The sequence below is a fragment of the Glycine max genome, chromosome 10, assembly GCF_000004515.6.
Source record: "Glycine max cultivar Williams 82 chromosome 10, Glycine_max_v4.0, whole genome shotgun sequence".
Lineage (NCBI taxonomy): Eukaryota > Viridiplantae > Streptophyta > Magnoliopsida > Fabales > Fabaceae > Glycine > Glycine max.
In genome coordinates, this window is record NC_038246.2 from 39,048,977 (window position 1) to 39,065,850 (window position 16,874).

Below are 16,874 nucleotides of genomic sequence, written 5' to 3' on the forward strand. Positions count from 1 at the left end.
GATTGTTTTCAAGTTATTTTTTTATTAATTATTTTTTCTTAAAATATTCTTAATTACTTTACAATAAATGTTATGAATTAAAAAATAAATGCATTCTCTTTTATGAGGATTGATGAACAAGATTCATTAATTGATTATGTAGAATGTAATTTATTGAAAAGAGAAAGATGATAATGAATTCTTACAATTTTAAGGATAATTTTAAAAAAATAATACAAATTCAATAAATTTAATGCTACTAATTAAATTAACCAACTTTTAAAAAATATAAATTAATTAAAATAGTCTTATATATGGACAGAAGTTGTAGTAGTTTAATTTAAAAAAAAATATGTCAATTGATTTCATGAGTGTGTTTGATAAATCACTCTAATAACTTGTAAGCTATTTTAGCTAGCTTAATTTCCAACCGATTTATAGGCTAAATTTATCAAACATCGTCTTGAGCTCAAAGCTCAACATAGTTGAATTTGGTTTAAGGCTCAACATAGTTAATACTTGATTAATTGAAAAGATTTTATTTCCCTTTATTAATTTGAGAACAAAATCCTCAATAATTTCTATTCTAGGGCCTTTTTTCCTTGTAAGGAGACTCCATCTTGAAATGGAAAACTACAATTATCTATTGACCTTATCTAATTACAGTTACCCATTAGCTTTATCTACTTAAGGAGAAAGATTCCGAACAAAAAATTCCGCTCCTCTATAGAAGATAGGCCAAGAATCTCAAGTGTGTAAATTTGAGTTATTTCTCTCATAACCCCATCTTAGCCTTACTTGAGCCTTGTAGACACTCCACTTTGCTCCTTCCATAGATCAAAATTTTGGCTTAGATCAAAAGTACTTCCTGTTAACATCTTGAGCTAGACAATCTCCAGCCATCATCACCAGCAGCAGGACAATCCCTAGTACTTGGTTATCAGAATTCAGAAATGAGACCATTGCCATCATCACTTCAAATCAAAATTTTGGCTTAGCTCAAAATTGATTGAGATATGTTAAATGTAAATAATGTTTTCTTTGATGGCAAATAGCTTTTTTTATAACTAATTCATTTAAACCTATAAAACAAGTATAAAAAAAGCCAAAAAGTGAAAATAGAAAAAGGAAACAAGGAAATTCAATGAAGATCTTGACAATTTGACTGGATTAATTGTAAAACATAAAGGCAAAAGACCTTGATTTGTAAAGATGAAAATATTATTTTTGTTCATATTAATCTGTTGACGTAATTATGTTTATTACATTGCAGCTTACATTAATTAAGTCTGTTTAACTTTTTTGTGATAGAAGCAAGTTTTTATCTCTTAATAGTATAATGAAAGATAAAGTCTCATAAATGTCATAATGTTTTCCCTTAATTTAAACTCGTATTTTTCTTCAAGGGACACATCAAAATTGGGATTTGAATATCGAACTTTTAAAGGTTCGAACTCCAAGGGATAAGCAGATTCAGTGTAGACAAATATTTTTCAAGTGATATATTGTGAAGGTAATCTTCTGAATATAGTTCTATCTATCCTTTGGGATATCAATTATCAGGTGTGTATTAGAATGAGGCTAGTAATACTTACTACCTAACTATCATTCTGTTTATGAAAAGGAAAAAGAAAAATTAAATGGTTCATATCTCAATGAGGATGAGTGGATTGAACGAGGATAAAGTACCTCCTGTTATCTAGTTTTTTATTTTTTCTTTTGAAAGCAGTTTGCCATAGTCCAAAATAACTCAAAAAAGTTCATTTAGGCAAAGCAAAACGAAAAATAATCTACAACAGATTTGCACACTAAAATGAAAAAGAGAAGTCTTTGTTGGCCATTATAAAATCATAATTCAAAATAACCAAGGTCCTTTAAGGCCATTATTATTTGATACAACTAAAGACAAGACTCTGGTTACAGCCCCCTTTAAATTAAATTGAGATACTGTTAGGAACCCCCATGCCAGTTAGTCCACCTTTACTAGAAGGATAAAGCAAGGTGTATGGCATCTTAACTGGACCATACCGGTTTCTGAATTTCTCATCACTATTCATTCTCAAGATCCTTTCCTCAATATCAGCAAGTTTTTTGCCAAACTTCTCAAAGGCTTGCAATGGCTCAGCATCAGATGTCCAATCTGGAGTGTCTCTCTGCCCAAGGTAGACCTCATCACTAGAATGTTTGGACAAGATCTCTACAAGTGAAATGCCAAGAACAGCCAGAAACTGTGAAGTAACTGTTTTCAGATAAGCCTTATCAGGATTCGCCACAAGTTCATCGTATTCTGGAGTTCCTTTTTCTGGCATGAATCGCCGGCTTATAGCCGGACGACTCGGTGGGAAGCCTCCATATGGATATTGTCCAAAGTTGATTGCAGCATGGAGAGCTGAGGCAATCCATATGATAATAGTGCAAGTCTGAATCAGCTCTTCACATGTCTGCATCTTTGGCCACCAAGGCTCATCTTTCTTGTCACCATGACCCACCTCCCTTATTTCCTTCCACCAAGATTGAAGTTCAGTATCTTTCTTGATAGTGTCATCCTCCTTGTAGTAAAAGGAGCAGTAGTCCTTAACCCATGTTTTGATAGCAAACCAAATCTCTAGCCCATCAACTGCAAAAGGGTAATCCTCAATCAATAATCGAAGGCCATACGGGGAAGTTGAGTCCTTAACAGCCACTCCTCTGAAAGAAGCAAAGATACAACAACTGATCAACAACAAAATTCCTCTCACTTATATTAATATGATACCATCCAAGTTATTCTGGTTATACTTGTTTAAACTAGACAAGTTGAAATATTGCATGATCTGTTGAATTCAACCATATTCAGAAAATAAAAACAATCCATAATTAGCAATGGCATTTTGCTTGAATGGTTTACCTCTTGACAAGGTCTTCAGGCAGTGCCTGCTCAGGGAAAACCCAGTCCTTGTAAAGCACAGATGAAAACTCCATAGAATACTTAGATGGACAAACTGTTAACTCTAAAGCACCACCTGCATTAATGAGAATCTGTCGTCCGAGTGCATTTATATTCATGGTGTCACGAAAGTGAGGATGCAATAGCTTATGAATAGGGTGAAGCACACTAAGGTGCCTATTTGTAGCTAAAATAATTGGCTCAATGACTGCATGAGTATGCAACCTGTGACACACACACATGATATATCTGAAGTTAATTTGAATAATATAGACAAACTAAGATTGTGGTTGGTTTATCTGACAAAGTTATACCAGTGGCTGATAAGTTGATGATAGCCTGAGTCAGCTACCACTACATAAGCTTTGGCCAGTTGCCAGAAGGAGTTTTCAATGCCTTGTTCCACGGGCGTGTAAACTTTACTTATTGCACCATATTGATCTCCCTCAGGATGAGGCAAACTCAACTCAATGGCTAGTGGCTTCAAAGTCCCACTATCTTGCAAGAACAGAATTGTCCTGCTTGCATACATCTTTGTAGAAGTAGAGTTTATCCTCTTCACGTATGGTATCAATGCATCGTGGAGATCTAAAATGAACAACCTCCTTTCTTTAATTGCCTATTCAGCCAAATGCAAATAATTAGCATGTATTACACATTTGGTAACAGTAAAAAAACTTACACTGACTACGAAGCTTTCACAAAATTTTATTGTGAAAAAAAAAAAAACACAGCATGCTATCAATCTTGAATATCACCTCATCTACTGTGAACCCTTCCAGGTTACTTTCGATGTGTTCTTTGGTTATTGTGCTAGTTTGATTACCGTAGATTTTGGGATCTAGCTTGCTTGCTGGTGGGAACTCCTGCAGTTATATAGGACAATTGTGAGGGGAAAGCAATCAACATAGACAATTCTTCATTGGGAAATTGATCTTAAAAAGTTTAGGAAAGGTGAATTTGACAATCATGACAGTGATCCTATTCTTTACTTGAATCCAATTATTATCAATTAATTAAAAACACTTGGGCTTACTTGGAGACCACGAATTACAACAGGGTTTATACCAGCCAGCAACTCCCTACCAAATTCTTCATCAGTTTGCCATGCCGATTTATCCACTGCGCCAAAATTCAAATCATTAAGAACATCAACGTTAAATAGGAATGGTATGCAAAAAATGCATGATTTGCTTTGGTTTTGCATGCAAACAACATGTTGAATTACCCATCCATTTTTACTATACCTGCAATCACTTGAGGCACCGGAAATTTGAGAAGCCTTTGCCCGTCAGATCGGAAAATTTCCTTAAGCATCTCTGCAGGGATGTTATCCCTAACTTCCGTAAGTATACCCTCAGGCACCTCAATCCCACCTTCATAGAGTTTAAGTACATCTTCAAATTTGTCAAACTCATTAGGGGTGCTGTCGAATAGAGATTCAAACTCCGGTTTGAGAACTTGAACTATGGATTTCAGTGCATAGGCAAGAAAATCCGCCATTTTCAAGTGACCAAATCTTTCATCCCTTGGAACATAGATGTCTAAGCTCGAGGCAATATTCAGCCTACTCTCACATTTAGGATCTGCCAACAATATAACAAAATAAATTGACAACTCCACATAAAATATTTACAAGTTACAACAAAGTAGAACCTTAAGCTTACAAATGAATAACATTTCTTGCTCAAAAGGACAGTGTAAGCTTTTCAGTTAACCTGAAGCATAACTAAATAAGATATGAGTCATATGACAGTGATCAAATACAACGATAACTATCTCAAAATTATAGTATGTTCCACAAACAAGGGTTGTGGGAGGTATAAATCTGCTAATTGGGTTACTTTCTTTATAACACATTTGATTCACTAAACATGAAAGAGGTCTAACAATTAATTATATGACTTGCTAAGTTACTTACTAACATCACGTAGGCTCAATCACCAAGAGCAGCTTACAATATACCTTGGCAATGGAAACACAAACTATATTAACATGCAATTTATGTCCTCTACCGAATCCTTGAGTTGTTCTAGTGCTTCTACAACGCCACATTTTAAGTTCCACTAACATCACAACTACATCTTCATGTTATTTTCCAAAACATTCAAAAGCAGACTTGAATGAATAGCAAAACAACAAATATGAAAACCTTACCTGATTTGGCCGGTGGTCTACTAGTTCTTCCCCTACGAGGGTAGGGGTAATCCTTAGACCCTCCTAGAGTAGGACGAGCATGTTGTGGACCCTTATCCGGATTTCCCAAATCATTGTAGAGAGCATAATCATAGACCCTGTCCCACTCTTGGAGCTGACCCTTCCCATTACCTCTTAAATTCTCCAACTCTTCTTCTCTGTACTTAAGTAGTGGCATTGGTGTTTCACTTGGAAGGTATGTCTGCAATTAGTATAAAACATGTAACTAGTTGTAGGAGTAACTAACTTTAAAAATTGTCACATTTTGTTTAATGTGTTTATAGTTGTACCTTGTTGGAGAAGAAAATGCGATCCTTTTCATATTTATCAGCAGGGTATACCCAAGAGTTGCAGATAAAGCGAATGACACCTTGGCCTGGAACATCTTCTAGTGTCAGGCTTTTGAGGTAGAACTCACTATGATGATTGTTCCTTATTATAAATGCTCCTGGTGTTCCTATCTCCTCATCCCACTCAAATGTGACCTTGAATGCTGCTTCTCCTGCTGTCAAAGGTGCTATTGTTGTGATCCAGTCTTCTAGATAAGCAGGCTTCCCAAGTTTCCCCTTCAACCCATTGCCATTCCCTACAAATATTCACAAGTATCATTTCAAAAAATTTAAATCAGTGATCAATGTTACAGTTAAATATGGTTTTGACAAACTAAATACGACAATTTGTTTTTAGTCCTTTAAAAAATAATTTTTCTTATTTTCATGCTAGTATGTTTCAGACGTGTTCATTATCCCTTTACAAATAATTGTTTCTTTTCAATCTCTCCTCTGGAAATATCATATATAACATATTTTCATAAATAGATTAAAAATATACTTTTGATGGACTAAAAATAATATTATCTTATTTGTAAAGAATAAATTAGTAATGATATGATTCATATTCAAAGACATGGTTAAGTTTTTTTTAAGTAGTAGATGTAAATTGATTAAACAATATAGATAATTTCTAATCAGGTTGCTTAATCTTAAAAAAGAGAAATAATAGATTTAAATAATTGGCTGGTGGTAGTAGTCAGTGGGAACTAGGAACTAGGAAGTCATTTTCCATAGCACGGGTCTTGACTAGTGACTCCTGAGATTTAATGCTATAGAACTTAAAATTGAAAACGAAACGTAACAAACAAATTAAATTCAACGTGACAAACGACAGGGTATGGACTCGTAATACCAGTAGAATAATTGAACATAATAGAATAAATACGAAAATTATACATAAAAAAAAGGTAGTAAGGAAGCTTACCTAGAAAAATCTGTTGGCGTTAACTGTTAACGGATGACTATAAATATATAATTTCTGTGGAATGTACTTATAATAATAATATTAAATTATTAAGCATAAGATAAATTGTTATATAGTCATTGGCCGAAGACTATGAATGTTGACTAGTACTATGAATGAATCATTCTTTATTCCGGAGTCGTACGAAATCGTCAGCAATTCCAAATCACATGTATTTCGAACAGTTTGTTTTAAGGAATAATATTATATTTTCAGGAATTGTATTATCGAAAATAGTATGCTTTAAAATATTATTATCTTAAGCATATTTGATTGGTATTTATAAAAAAATTAAAAAATAAAATTTATTTAGTTCAAAAAAATAAAGTGAAAGAACAAATAGTAAAAATATGTAACTGTTACGATATTCACAAATTTACTTTTTCAAAAATAATTTTTTATACCTTTAAATAAACAACCTTAATATTTCATCTGTTGTCACTTGTTTTATATTATTTATAATTTATTGAGAACGTGTACATACCCAATTTGAATCTGATCTAATGCAAGTTTTTTTATTTGTTAAATAATAATTTAATCTATTTTTAAAATATTTTTTTAAAATAAGAAGTGATTGTTTCTTTTGAATTAAGTAAATAAAACTAATATTTCTTATGTAGATATTTTATGTTATTGAAATTGAAAAATGAAATTACAACTTACGAATGCTTATTTTTATTTTTCAAAACTACTTTCCTTTTTTTAAAAAAAAACTTATTATATATGAATAGTAAAAAAACCATTTAAAAAATCCTTCTTTTCAGATTTTAAAAGAAAAAGCTAGAATATTTCTCAGTTATTTTCCTACTTACTTGCATGCACCGAGTCACCTTCTTCCTCTGTTTTTTTTTTGGTAACATCTTCCTCTGATTTTATTATCTAAAAACTAATTTTAATTTTTTTTATAAAGTATAAAAAATAAAAACACAATAAAACCTAAGTTCTACTCATAATTTCACTGTCTTTTTTTTTAAAAAAAAAAAGTGTTTGGAAACACTACTATATTAGAAAAACCGTGTTTACTGGGTAGCAGAGCTGCTATCAGAACTAGGCTTGCGATTCCCTCTATGCTTCTGATTAAAGGATTTGAAGAAAAGAAAAAATATTTTGAATAGAAAGAGTTTATGTAAGATTTGAAGACAAAAGATGACAGAAAAAAAAATGAAGAGATCCAGATTTTAGTTTTCTTGTTGAAGACATTATTATATTGCAAATTTAGCGGCAGAGGTGGGAAGTGGAACTGACCAGGGTCAACGTTGACAGAACTTACGAGCTGAAGAGAAACTCGTTTCCCCACAAACTCATGAAGACGATCAAGAAACGAAGCACTGAAATCGTTGAAGTCCAACACATTCTTCTTCATCAGCACCACCGTCCCTTTCACTCGGTGCCCTGGCCCGTTGTCGTCGTCTCCGGTGGTGGTGAAAGCGTTCATGATGTTCTGAAACATTCTCAGGAATCGAAAAGCAGCAGAAACAGTAACTAACTTTGTTTCGTTATGTGAATTGTAATTGTGAAGAAGCAACTAATGTTCTGTGCTTTATATAGACGTACACACTGGGACAATGTTAACCGACATCCTGTCTTATAGACAGAACAACTTCTACTTACTGCACAAGTTAACCCACTCTTTACTTCCTTTACTTTTTAGTTTATTATTATCAACTTTTTTTTTATTAAAATTCGTGATAAAATACATTAATAACAACATATTTTAAAAATTTTAAGTAATGAAACTCTCAATACAGAAAAGACTCACATGATTAATCTTAACGGTCTTATGTGTTAGGATTAACACAAGAATATTAATTTGTAAAAATATGGCCTACTTTTTTAATTAATTAGTTTGACTCGTTATGTAGGTCGATTAAAATTACATTATGAATTATTTAATCCGTTTTTTATTATTTTAACAATTAAGTGATATAAATTGATAAATAAAAAATAAAGAACATAATAAATATACAAATTGTAAAAGATGCCAAATTATATCATAAATAAGTAAAAAAATCCAAAGATCATAACTTGAACTAACACGCTAATAATTTAAAAATCGTTATCATCTTATATTTGTGGTTCATACAATTAAACAGTCTATTCTCAAAGTCATAGTCGATTATATGTGGTTCATCCAAAAATATACTTAAATCATGTAAAAGTCCCTTTAATGATAATTTCTTATTAGTTAATAGTATTTATTAAAAAGAGTTCAAAACACTAGTAATGTAAAAAATTTGCAGTGTTTTTTTAGAGGAATTTTTTTTACAGTGTTAATTAATAAAAATTAATTATTATGTTTTTTCATTATAAAAGTTGATAAATTTATTATATACAGTTAGATAGCTGTATTTTTTTAACATATATGATTTATTTTTTTAAAATATAGACACTAAGAAAAATAAATAAATATTAGTAAAATTATTAATTTAATCATAGGTTTAAGTTAAATTTTTAACCTGACATCACATCTATTATTTGAAATATAATTTGATGTCATAATCTCGTTAAAAACAATATTCTATTGCAAAAAGTATTAAATAAATTATATCCTACATATGCATACGTTAACGTTCAGAACATTTTCCGGAAAAAAAGTTAATGAATACGGAGTAAGCAAATTATAAATTTAAGAAATATACGATAAAATTTTCGGTTTTTTTATCGTCTTCAGTTATGGATAATAGAGTGCACGAATTAACAAAAGTTCGAACCATCTAAAAAGTTAAAGTCGATCTGAACATGAAAAAAATGGGTGAATTTGTAGAGTTACAAAACCATATGTGGAGTTATCTAAGACTAAAGACAATAATAAAAATATACATAGCTGTATTTCGGGAAGCAAATCGGGTAGCTGATAGTCTTGCAAAACGTGGTCTTCATGTGGCTCCAGAAGTTCATGTTTTTCATAGACCCCCTGCATGGATCCGTCTAACTTCGTTAGCAGATATGTCTGCTTTTTTTTTTTCCTTTTTCGTGGCTTTTAGGTTGGTCGTTTAGCCCCTTTCTGTACCACAAAAAAAAAAGACAATAATAAAAATATTTTATGACATTTGTAAATATTTATTGAACATCTATATTTGGTTTGGTTGTAATATGTATACTCGTATAATGAGTATTTTATTTACCTGTTAAAAAAATTAGGGTAAAATATAATTTTTGTTCTCTTGTTTTTTTTTTAATATGTGATCTTAATTTTTTATTTTTTAATTGAAATATTTTATTTTTTAATTTTAAAATATTCATGATTTTATCTTATATTTTTTAATTGAGACATATCGTTTTTTATTTTTTAAAAATTTATAATTTTAATTTTTGCGGTAAATTTGAGAGTTGATTGATGTATTTTGTAACCATTGATTAACATGTATTTATTTATTATCTATTTGATAAATATTTTTTTAATTATTTAATTGCTAATAAACTTAATTTATTAAAAAATTAAAAAATACACAGCCAAGTCTATAATTGATGGGACTAAAATCATATATTTTTTTAAAAATAAGAAAATAAAATGTTTTAATTAAAAAATATGAAAATTGAAATCACATATTTTTAAAAATGAAAGACACATTGTGTCAATTAAAAAACAGAAAAACTAAAATTATATATATTAAAAAATAGAAAGAGAAAAAAATACATTTTAACCCAAATATTATTCACTCAGTTATCGGTTTACCATGGTGAATAGGGAAATGAAAATATGAACCCAACCGGGAAGCACATAGTTTTGAAGTAACTTTTGTTCTGCATTTTTTCGGAACTAATATATTTTGTTTTTGGTTCTTTTATTTCTAGGTGCATATATGAATTGAAGTTAGAAATATTATACACATATTTCAATACAAATTCAAATAATAAAAGTAAAATAAAAATAAAAATTATAATCTTTTGATAAAAATATTTTTGGCTCAAAATTCCGATTTCTAAATATGCACTACATCTATTCCGCGTTTGGATGTTCCCACTTGGCGGTGTCCCAGGCTTGGCTCTCCTTTACAATATTCTCACATGCTACTTTTTTCATAACTCTTTAATCCTTTTGTTTTTACTCTTTAATCGTTAGATTTTGGTGCCTCTATTTCACATATTGATGTTGGCACTTTACGATATCCCAGACTTGGCTCTTTACAATATTCTCATGTGATACTTTTTTATTTTATGTTGTAGTGATCTTCGCACTTTACAATGTTCTACGCTCTTTAGCAATATTCTTTTCCTAATGAAATTAATGCTGGAATTAAATTCTGAATCTTTCTAAACGCTGTACTATTATCTACTAGAGTGGAGGTTAAACAACTTAAATTATGTACCTAATAACTCACTGAGATGAAAATGAGTATTTTCTGTTTTTATTTTCTTTTTTAAAAAGGTGAAAATACATTTGTTTAAAATTTAAAAAATATATTTTTTAAAATGTTTTTAAAAACAAATAAAAAACTGAAAACTAAATAAATATTTTTTTAAAGAAATAAAAACCTGATAACACATTAGAGTATTTTTTTTAACAAATTAAGTTTGTTGGTAATTAAATAATTTTAAAAAAAACATGGTCATGGGAATTATAAATAAACACAGTTAACGTTTAAAGAATACATGATTAATGCTTGAAATTAATCACAAGAATTAAAATTATATTTTAATATAATTTTTTCTCAATTCATATTTTATAAATCTTGAAAATTTAAAAATAAAAAATATTTTCAGAAAATAAAACAAAAAATAAACACTTAAACCAAGCCTTACTAAGTTATTAGTTCCACAATCAAGCCGATTTAAGAAAAATAAAATTATGTGCTCGTGAGTGGGTTTCAATAACGCGCTAAGTTCCTTCAAAACAAAAAATAACGCGCTAAGTTTGCTTCCTACCAAATTTCCTTCCATGCCTTAGCATTAACACCGAAAAGAATGGACCTAATAATTTAATGGAAATTTCAATTAATTGATTCTTGTTTCTTTTTTAGCAAGTTAATTTATTAAGTCTGTTTAGCATTAATTATGGAGGTACTTAAATGAATCTTGAGAAATTTTTATTGACGTTAAAATATGAATCAACTTGAAAAAACTCACCCAAAAAGACTTGACATATCCCGTATTGAATTGAATGGTCGGTCATCTTACGAGTTAGTCAACTCTCATTCCTAAGAACTTTTGCTTGTAGTTATCAACCTAAAAATAAGACTAGATCTAGATCATGTCCAGCTATTGAATGCAGCAAAGAGAAAGAAAAATATAGATCATGTCCAGCTATTGATTATCGAGTCTCATCTAATTTATGTGTCATTCTTACGATGCATCTTAGGTTTCATCCATTAACACATCCAGGGTTGTGTATAAATATTTTGTAACCTAAAACAAAAATGTTAAAAAGAAATCTTTTTTTTACAAAAATTTTAAAGAAACTTAGTATATTATATAAAATATCAATTTTTATATTAATCTTCTAACTTTTTTAACTGTAAAATCATTGATAAGAGTCATTTGTTAGATCCAAAAATCCAAGAGGAAAGAGGTAGGATACAAAATAGATATATTTGTAAAGAGGAAAGAGATAGGATGCAAAATAAATATAAAATAATTTGATTAATTTTTAAAAATAAATAAGAAAAATATATTTAAATTATTTATAATAATACTTACATCTATATTTAATATTTGTGGTCTTATTAATAAAAATAATACCAAATAATATATCATACTATAACTTAATTTATTATTTAATAATTAAAATTAATGACAAATATTTCTTTAAAAAATACATAAAAATATTGAGATCCTAAAAAATTGAAGAGCTAAAGCCGTTGTCTCAGTGACCTAGTGACTTACACGATCATGAAATACATAGTTATATATATTTGTAAGACCAAATAACATTTTAATTCTTATAATATATAGTGGTTTTCATTTTGATCATCTTTAAGAAAAAATCTGTTTCAGTCTTTATAATATTCTTTTTTTTATTTTATTTTAGTCTTTTGTACTTGTTAAGTGATGACATAACTAAGAAAAATTAAAAGGACAAGCTTGATGTTTTCTAAATAATCAAAACTAAAATCCATATATTGAAAAAAAATCAAAACTAAAATCTACAAATTTATAGGAATTAAAGCAATAGCATTAAGGATTAATGAAGGTCAATAAATAAATATGACGTTCGTGTTAATTTTAACATAGCTTGAGCCATGAAGGTCAATGTATTCATTTACAATATGTTAATTTACACGTCCAAACAATAAAAAGACAAAAGAAGAAAATGCATGTTAGTGTATGTATCAAATATCAACATTCATCTTAAACAAATCGAAACTGTAAAAGAGAACATATAACATGCGTTGAAACTATGCTCGCGTGTGAAAGATAAAAAAAATAAAAAAATAACATGTTTGAAACTACGCTCAAACTCACATCCAACCCTCATTAACATGAAAGCTAAACACACTATTAACCTTTATTTTATTTTATTTTTACCGAAAAACACACTATTAACCTATCTACTTAAATACTTGTAAAAAATCTTTTTTTTTTTTCCGGAAATAAGTTATCTTCATATAGATAAACTGATTCAATTCAATGAAAATTAGAAAAAAATCAATTTAAATAATTGAAAACAAAAAAAAAACTGAAAATCAAACGATCAAAATTTAGGAAAATCGAATTTTCTTATTGAATTTGGTCGGGTTTCATTTTCAAGACCAATCAAATACCAACGAAACTTATATATATTTATATGATTTTAGTAATATCACCGTGTTTATATTTTTATTTTTTATATATTTATAAAACTATCACATATACCTAGTTAGAAAAATATATTTAATTAAGAATAATATTTATTAACTATTTGAGTTAAAATACATTATTAAGTTTAGCAAATTTATTTTTAATATAATTTATATTAAAAAATTATACTATTATTAGTTATATAATAACATATAAATGAAATCTTTGATGTTTTAAATTATTTTTTTATTAAATTTATTATACATCTTATTGTTTTTTTGATATTTTCTCACAAAAATAAAAGATTAAAACTAAAAACCTTTCCAATCCAAATCAATTTAAATTGGATGAGATCATATTAACATTTTTAAAAAACCGATTAGATGATGAATTGAAAAAAAAAATGAAGTGATTGGATCAGATAAATTTTTCTTTCAAAACCAATCAGATTCAATCTGTGAATATTTCTAACTGAAAGTCACGAGATAAACCTTCAAGACGTAGAAATCATTTAAATATTTTTTGTCTTTCCCAACAAAATATTTTATATACGTATGGCTAGGTAAAAAAAATATAATCAAATATAAAAACAAAAGTCAATAAACTTTCTAAGAAAATCCTTTAAATGTTTCAACTTTTAAGAAATAAAATTAAGATGTAGAATGCATGCTCTACATATAATCAAATATTTGTTTAACTTGCTATTTGAAAGCAACTGTCCAGCCATTTTCAACAGAGGTGCTTGAAATTCTATCTCTTTCCTGGTTCCTCTTTGAAACTAAAGCAAACTCCTGTTAAAATTGCAAATCAATAGCATGAATACTTTGCGAAGCTCCAAAATTTTCACAGCCGACCAATCAAGAAAGATGAAAGCTTTCGAATTTTACACTGATTGCAAGTTGCCTGAGAAAATGTTCTGCCATTACCATTCGTACTAGAATCCCATGAGGCTGACTTGAAATAAATCAAATCATCATTTTGCCGTTGGAGAATATGAAGTAACAGTACAACCGATCCAACATTCTCCATTCAAAGGTTCTTGCAACTGACAGCACAAGACTTGCAAAAGACAGTAATTCACAAAGACATAAACTGTTGCAAAAAGACAAGATGAGAATAGAATATCAAACATTCGTTTCACAAATAGATTCTGATTCCTCACACACTCTTATGTATGAAGTCACTGGATAATCTTAATGAAGCTTCTGAAAGGCTCAAAGTCTGCCCAATCTCTTCTTGCACAAATATCATATTTCATAACAAAGTACCGAATGAAAAAAGGAGAAAAAAGTCCATCCAAGGACAAGATAGTGCATCCTCGTATCCATTGTTTTGTTTGAACTGCCTATTCTTGGCATAAATTCTGATCCAGAGTGGTAAATGTAAGATGCTTAAAAGTGTGAATAAAATCAAACCTTTCGGTGCTAAGCATAATAGAATGACCAGATTGAAAGAATGCATCAACTTTTATAAATAAATTTATAATAAATTACAAGTTACACAGATTCCAAACACACTTCACATGAGTGGCTGAAATCTTTCACACAGCAGTATATGACTTTAGTTTCATATCTCCGATGGGGAAGAGCAAATTTGATAGTCTATTAACAACTCAAGCAGTATTCAATCAGAGGAGAATGAATAGATTTTTTAAGAGTAAACCTGTTGAAGCAAACACTGACCCGCAACACAGCCTCTTAATTATTTATTATCCATTTGCCTGCCAACTAACCTCTTAATCATTTGTTATCCACTTGCCACCAACCTCTCAAACATTACAGACAAGGTAGAACCTTCAGAAAGGCTAGGAATGCCCTGCTTGCCAATCCCACTTAAGGTCTGCAGAAAACTGGGCAAAAGCAGCTCTCGGGTCACCATTTGCAACAGACCAGTAATATTGAGCAGTTTCATTATCAACATGCATGCTTCTCTTCAAGGATTCAAGCACTTTTTTGTTGCTTTCTTCTGAGGAAATTCTGTTTGAAACATAGGCAGTCCTCCTGTCTGGTAAATCATTGGGATACAACACTGCTACTTCTCGTTTTGCATAGACATCCAGCTCAATAAAGCATGTTCTGTTAATAAGAATATCAGGATTACTAATAGGGATCAATAACCTTTCCCTTGAGTATATGCCATGGTCACTCATCATGTTGTTCAAGCGCTTTATATCCATTACCTGTCAAAACATAAAAGATATCATCCAATGCAGTTAACCAGCAAAAGCCTTGAGAAAAAAATGGAAAATATTAAGTTTAATTTCTATGCCCTGCCAAAGTTTACACTCTCCGGTCTCCACCAATCAGAAATCATGTTAGATATATTTTGAAGGTAGTAATTATAAAATTCGACAAACTTATCAATTATCATACATGTCAACTTGTAATAGGATGATAATGTAAAAACTTTGAACTGTTCTTGGGTGAATAAAATGTGGTAGAATGGGGAGGCAGCCCCAATACTACTGAGTAGGGTGTCAATGGCATTCAGGTCTGCCAGCAAAGACCTACCTAGAGAATTACTGCACGAATGCAGATTTACCCACTTGCAGCTACTTGGTATCTAGGGATTTCCCTGAAAAGAATTGTCCACCAAGTGAGATTTTAGTGGCATCATGGAATCGAATCCACATCCATGAGGAGGATGAGAGTTAACTTTTGCCAGTTAGTACATACTACATAGACTATTTGCTTGGAAATATTTCACAGCAAAAATGGTATTTGAAAATAGGTTTTGGCTTTCAAGAGGTTCATACAAGTATTGATTGAAAAATTAAAGGAATCATTGGTTATAAACTTATAATTCAGTAAATTGCGTTTCAGAAATGCTCGTGTCACTTGAGAATAGGCAAATTCTTGAAAGTATACTAGCCTCACAAGTCACAAACAGTAACCGTGCATTGCGGTTTTTCAATTAACAAGTGAAAAACTAGCAGCCTAGGATTGCAATGCAGGATGGGTGAAAAAAAGAAAGGACAAAACTTACATGCAGTTCTATAAGTGCTGTATGTGTTGTTCTCCAATTAAAAAAGGCTTGCATTAAGGGATTATGTATAGTCCGAAACTCTAATCCTAAATTTCTAAATACAGCACTTATAGACTATATAGACTTGAATTAATAATGAAAAGTTAAAGCCTTACCTGAACGGAGTACTTGACGGCGAGACTGGCAACGGTGTCGCCGCGAGTAATGTGATGGGAGACGGCGAATTTGGCGAGGGAGTTGTCTCTCCAGAAGCTTCCAGAGAGTGGGTTGCCGACGACGTCGTTCAGTTTCCAAGGGGCGACGAAGGCTCTCGTTACCATGTCCCGCTGGGAGGCCACGGAGTTCCAGAGACGACACACGCAGCTGGCACGTGCGAGATCGGGGATTGGAAGGTTGTCGAAGATGAGGCGGAGGATGTCGGTGGAGGAGAGCGCCGAGAAATGAGAATTCATCGGTGAAATCACGGTGCAAGAAGAGGTGGTGGTGGCGGAGGTGGAGGAAGATGAGGGGAAATTGGAATTCATGAGGTGCCTGAAAATGTCACCGTCGTCTTCGTCGCAACAACAACCCATTGGGATGGGAGTGGAGTTAAGTTGCGGTCGATGTTGGCGTATGTCCACAACGAATGAACCTAGATTTTTTAAATCATTATTATTTAAGAATCTAAATTTTATTTTATTTTTTTTATGATATTAAATAATAATCAATTAATATCTCCTTTATTTTCATCTGCAATCATCCATCAACTCTACCCAACACAACATTAGAAATCGTA

The 16,874-nt window shown here is 30.7% G+C and overlaps 2 protein-coding genes across 3 annotated transcripts; both read right to left on the bottom strand.

The window, feature by feature from the left end:
* Positions 1 to 1,793: 1,793 nt before the first annotated feature.
* Positions 1,794 to 7,951, bottom strand: LOC100802887 (probable linoleate 9S-lipoxygenase 5). Its single transcript, XM_003536028.4, has 9 exons — positions 7,643 to 7,951; positions 5,392 to 5,687; positions 5,063 to 5,303; positions 4,153 to 4,491; positions 3,942 to 4,027; positions 3,664 to 3,771; positions 3,220 to 3,524; positions 2,867 to 3,130; positions 1,794 to 2,667 (listed from the first exon to the last, which is right to left on the bottom strand). Exons 1-9 carry the CDS (start codon positions 7,845 to 7,847, stop codon positions 1,914 to 1,916), a joined length of 2,598 nt encoding a protein of 865 aa, XP_003536076.1. The 5' UTR covers positions 7,848 to 7,951; the 3' UTR covers positions 1,794 to 1,913.
* A 5,783-nt stretch (positions 7,952 to 13,734) lies between these two features.
* On the bottom strand, positions 13,735 to 16,874 carry LOC100803417 (F-box protein At1g55000-like). Of its 2 annotated transcripts, XR_005886567.1 has the most exons (3): positions 16,255 to 16,874; positions 14,002 to 15,293; positions 13,735 to 13,905 (listed from the first exon to the last, which is right to left on the bottom strand). XR_005886567.1 is itself a non-coding variant. In NM_001253181.2 (2 exon segments), coding segments are annotated over 2 exon segments (792 nt in total). In that variant the 5' UTR covers positions 16,672 to 16,722; the 3' UTR covers positions 14,562 to 14,918.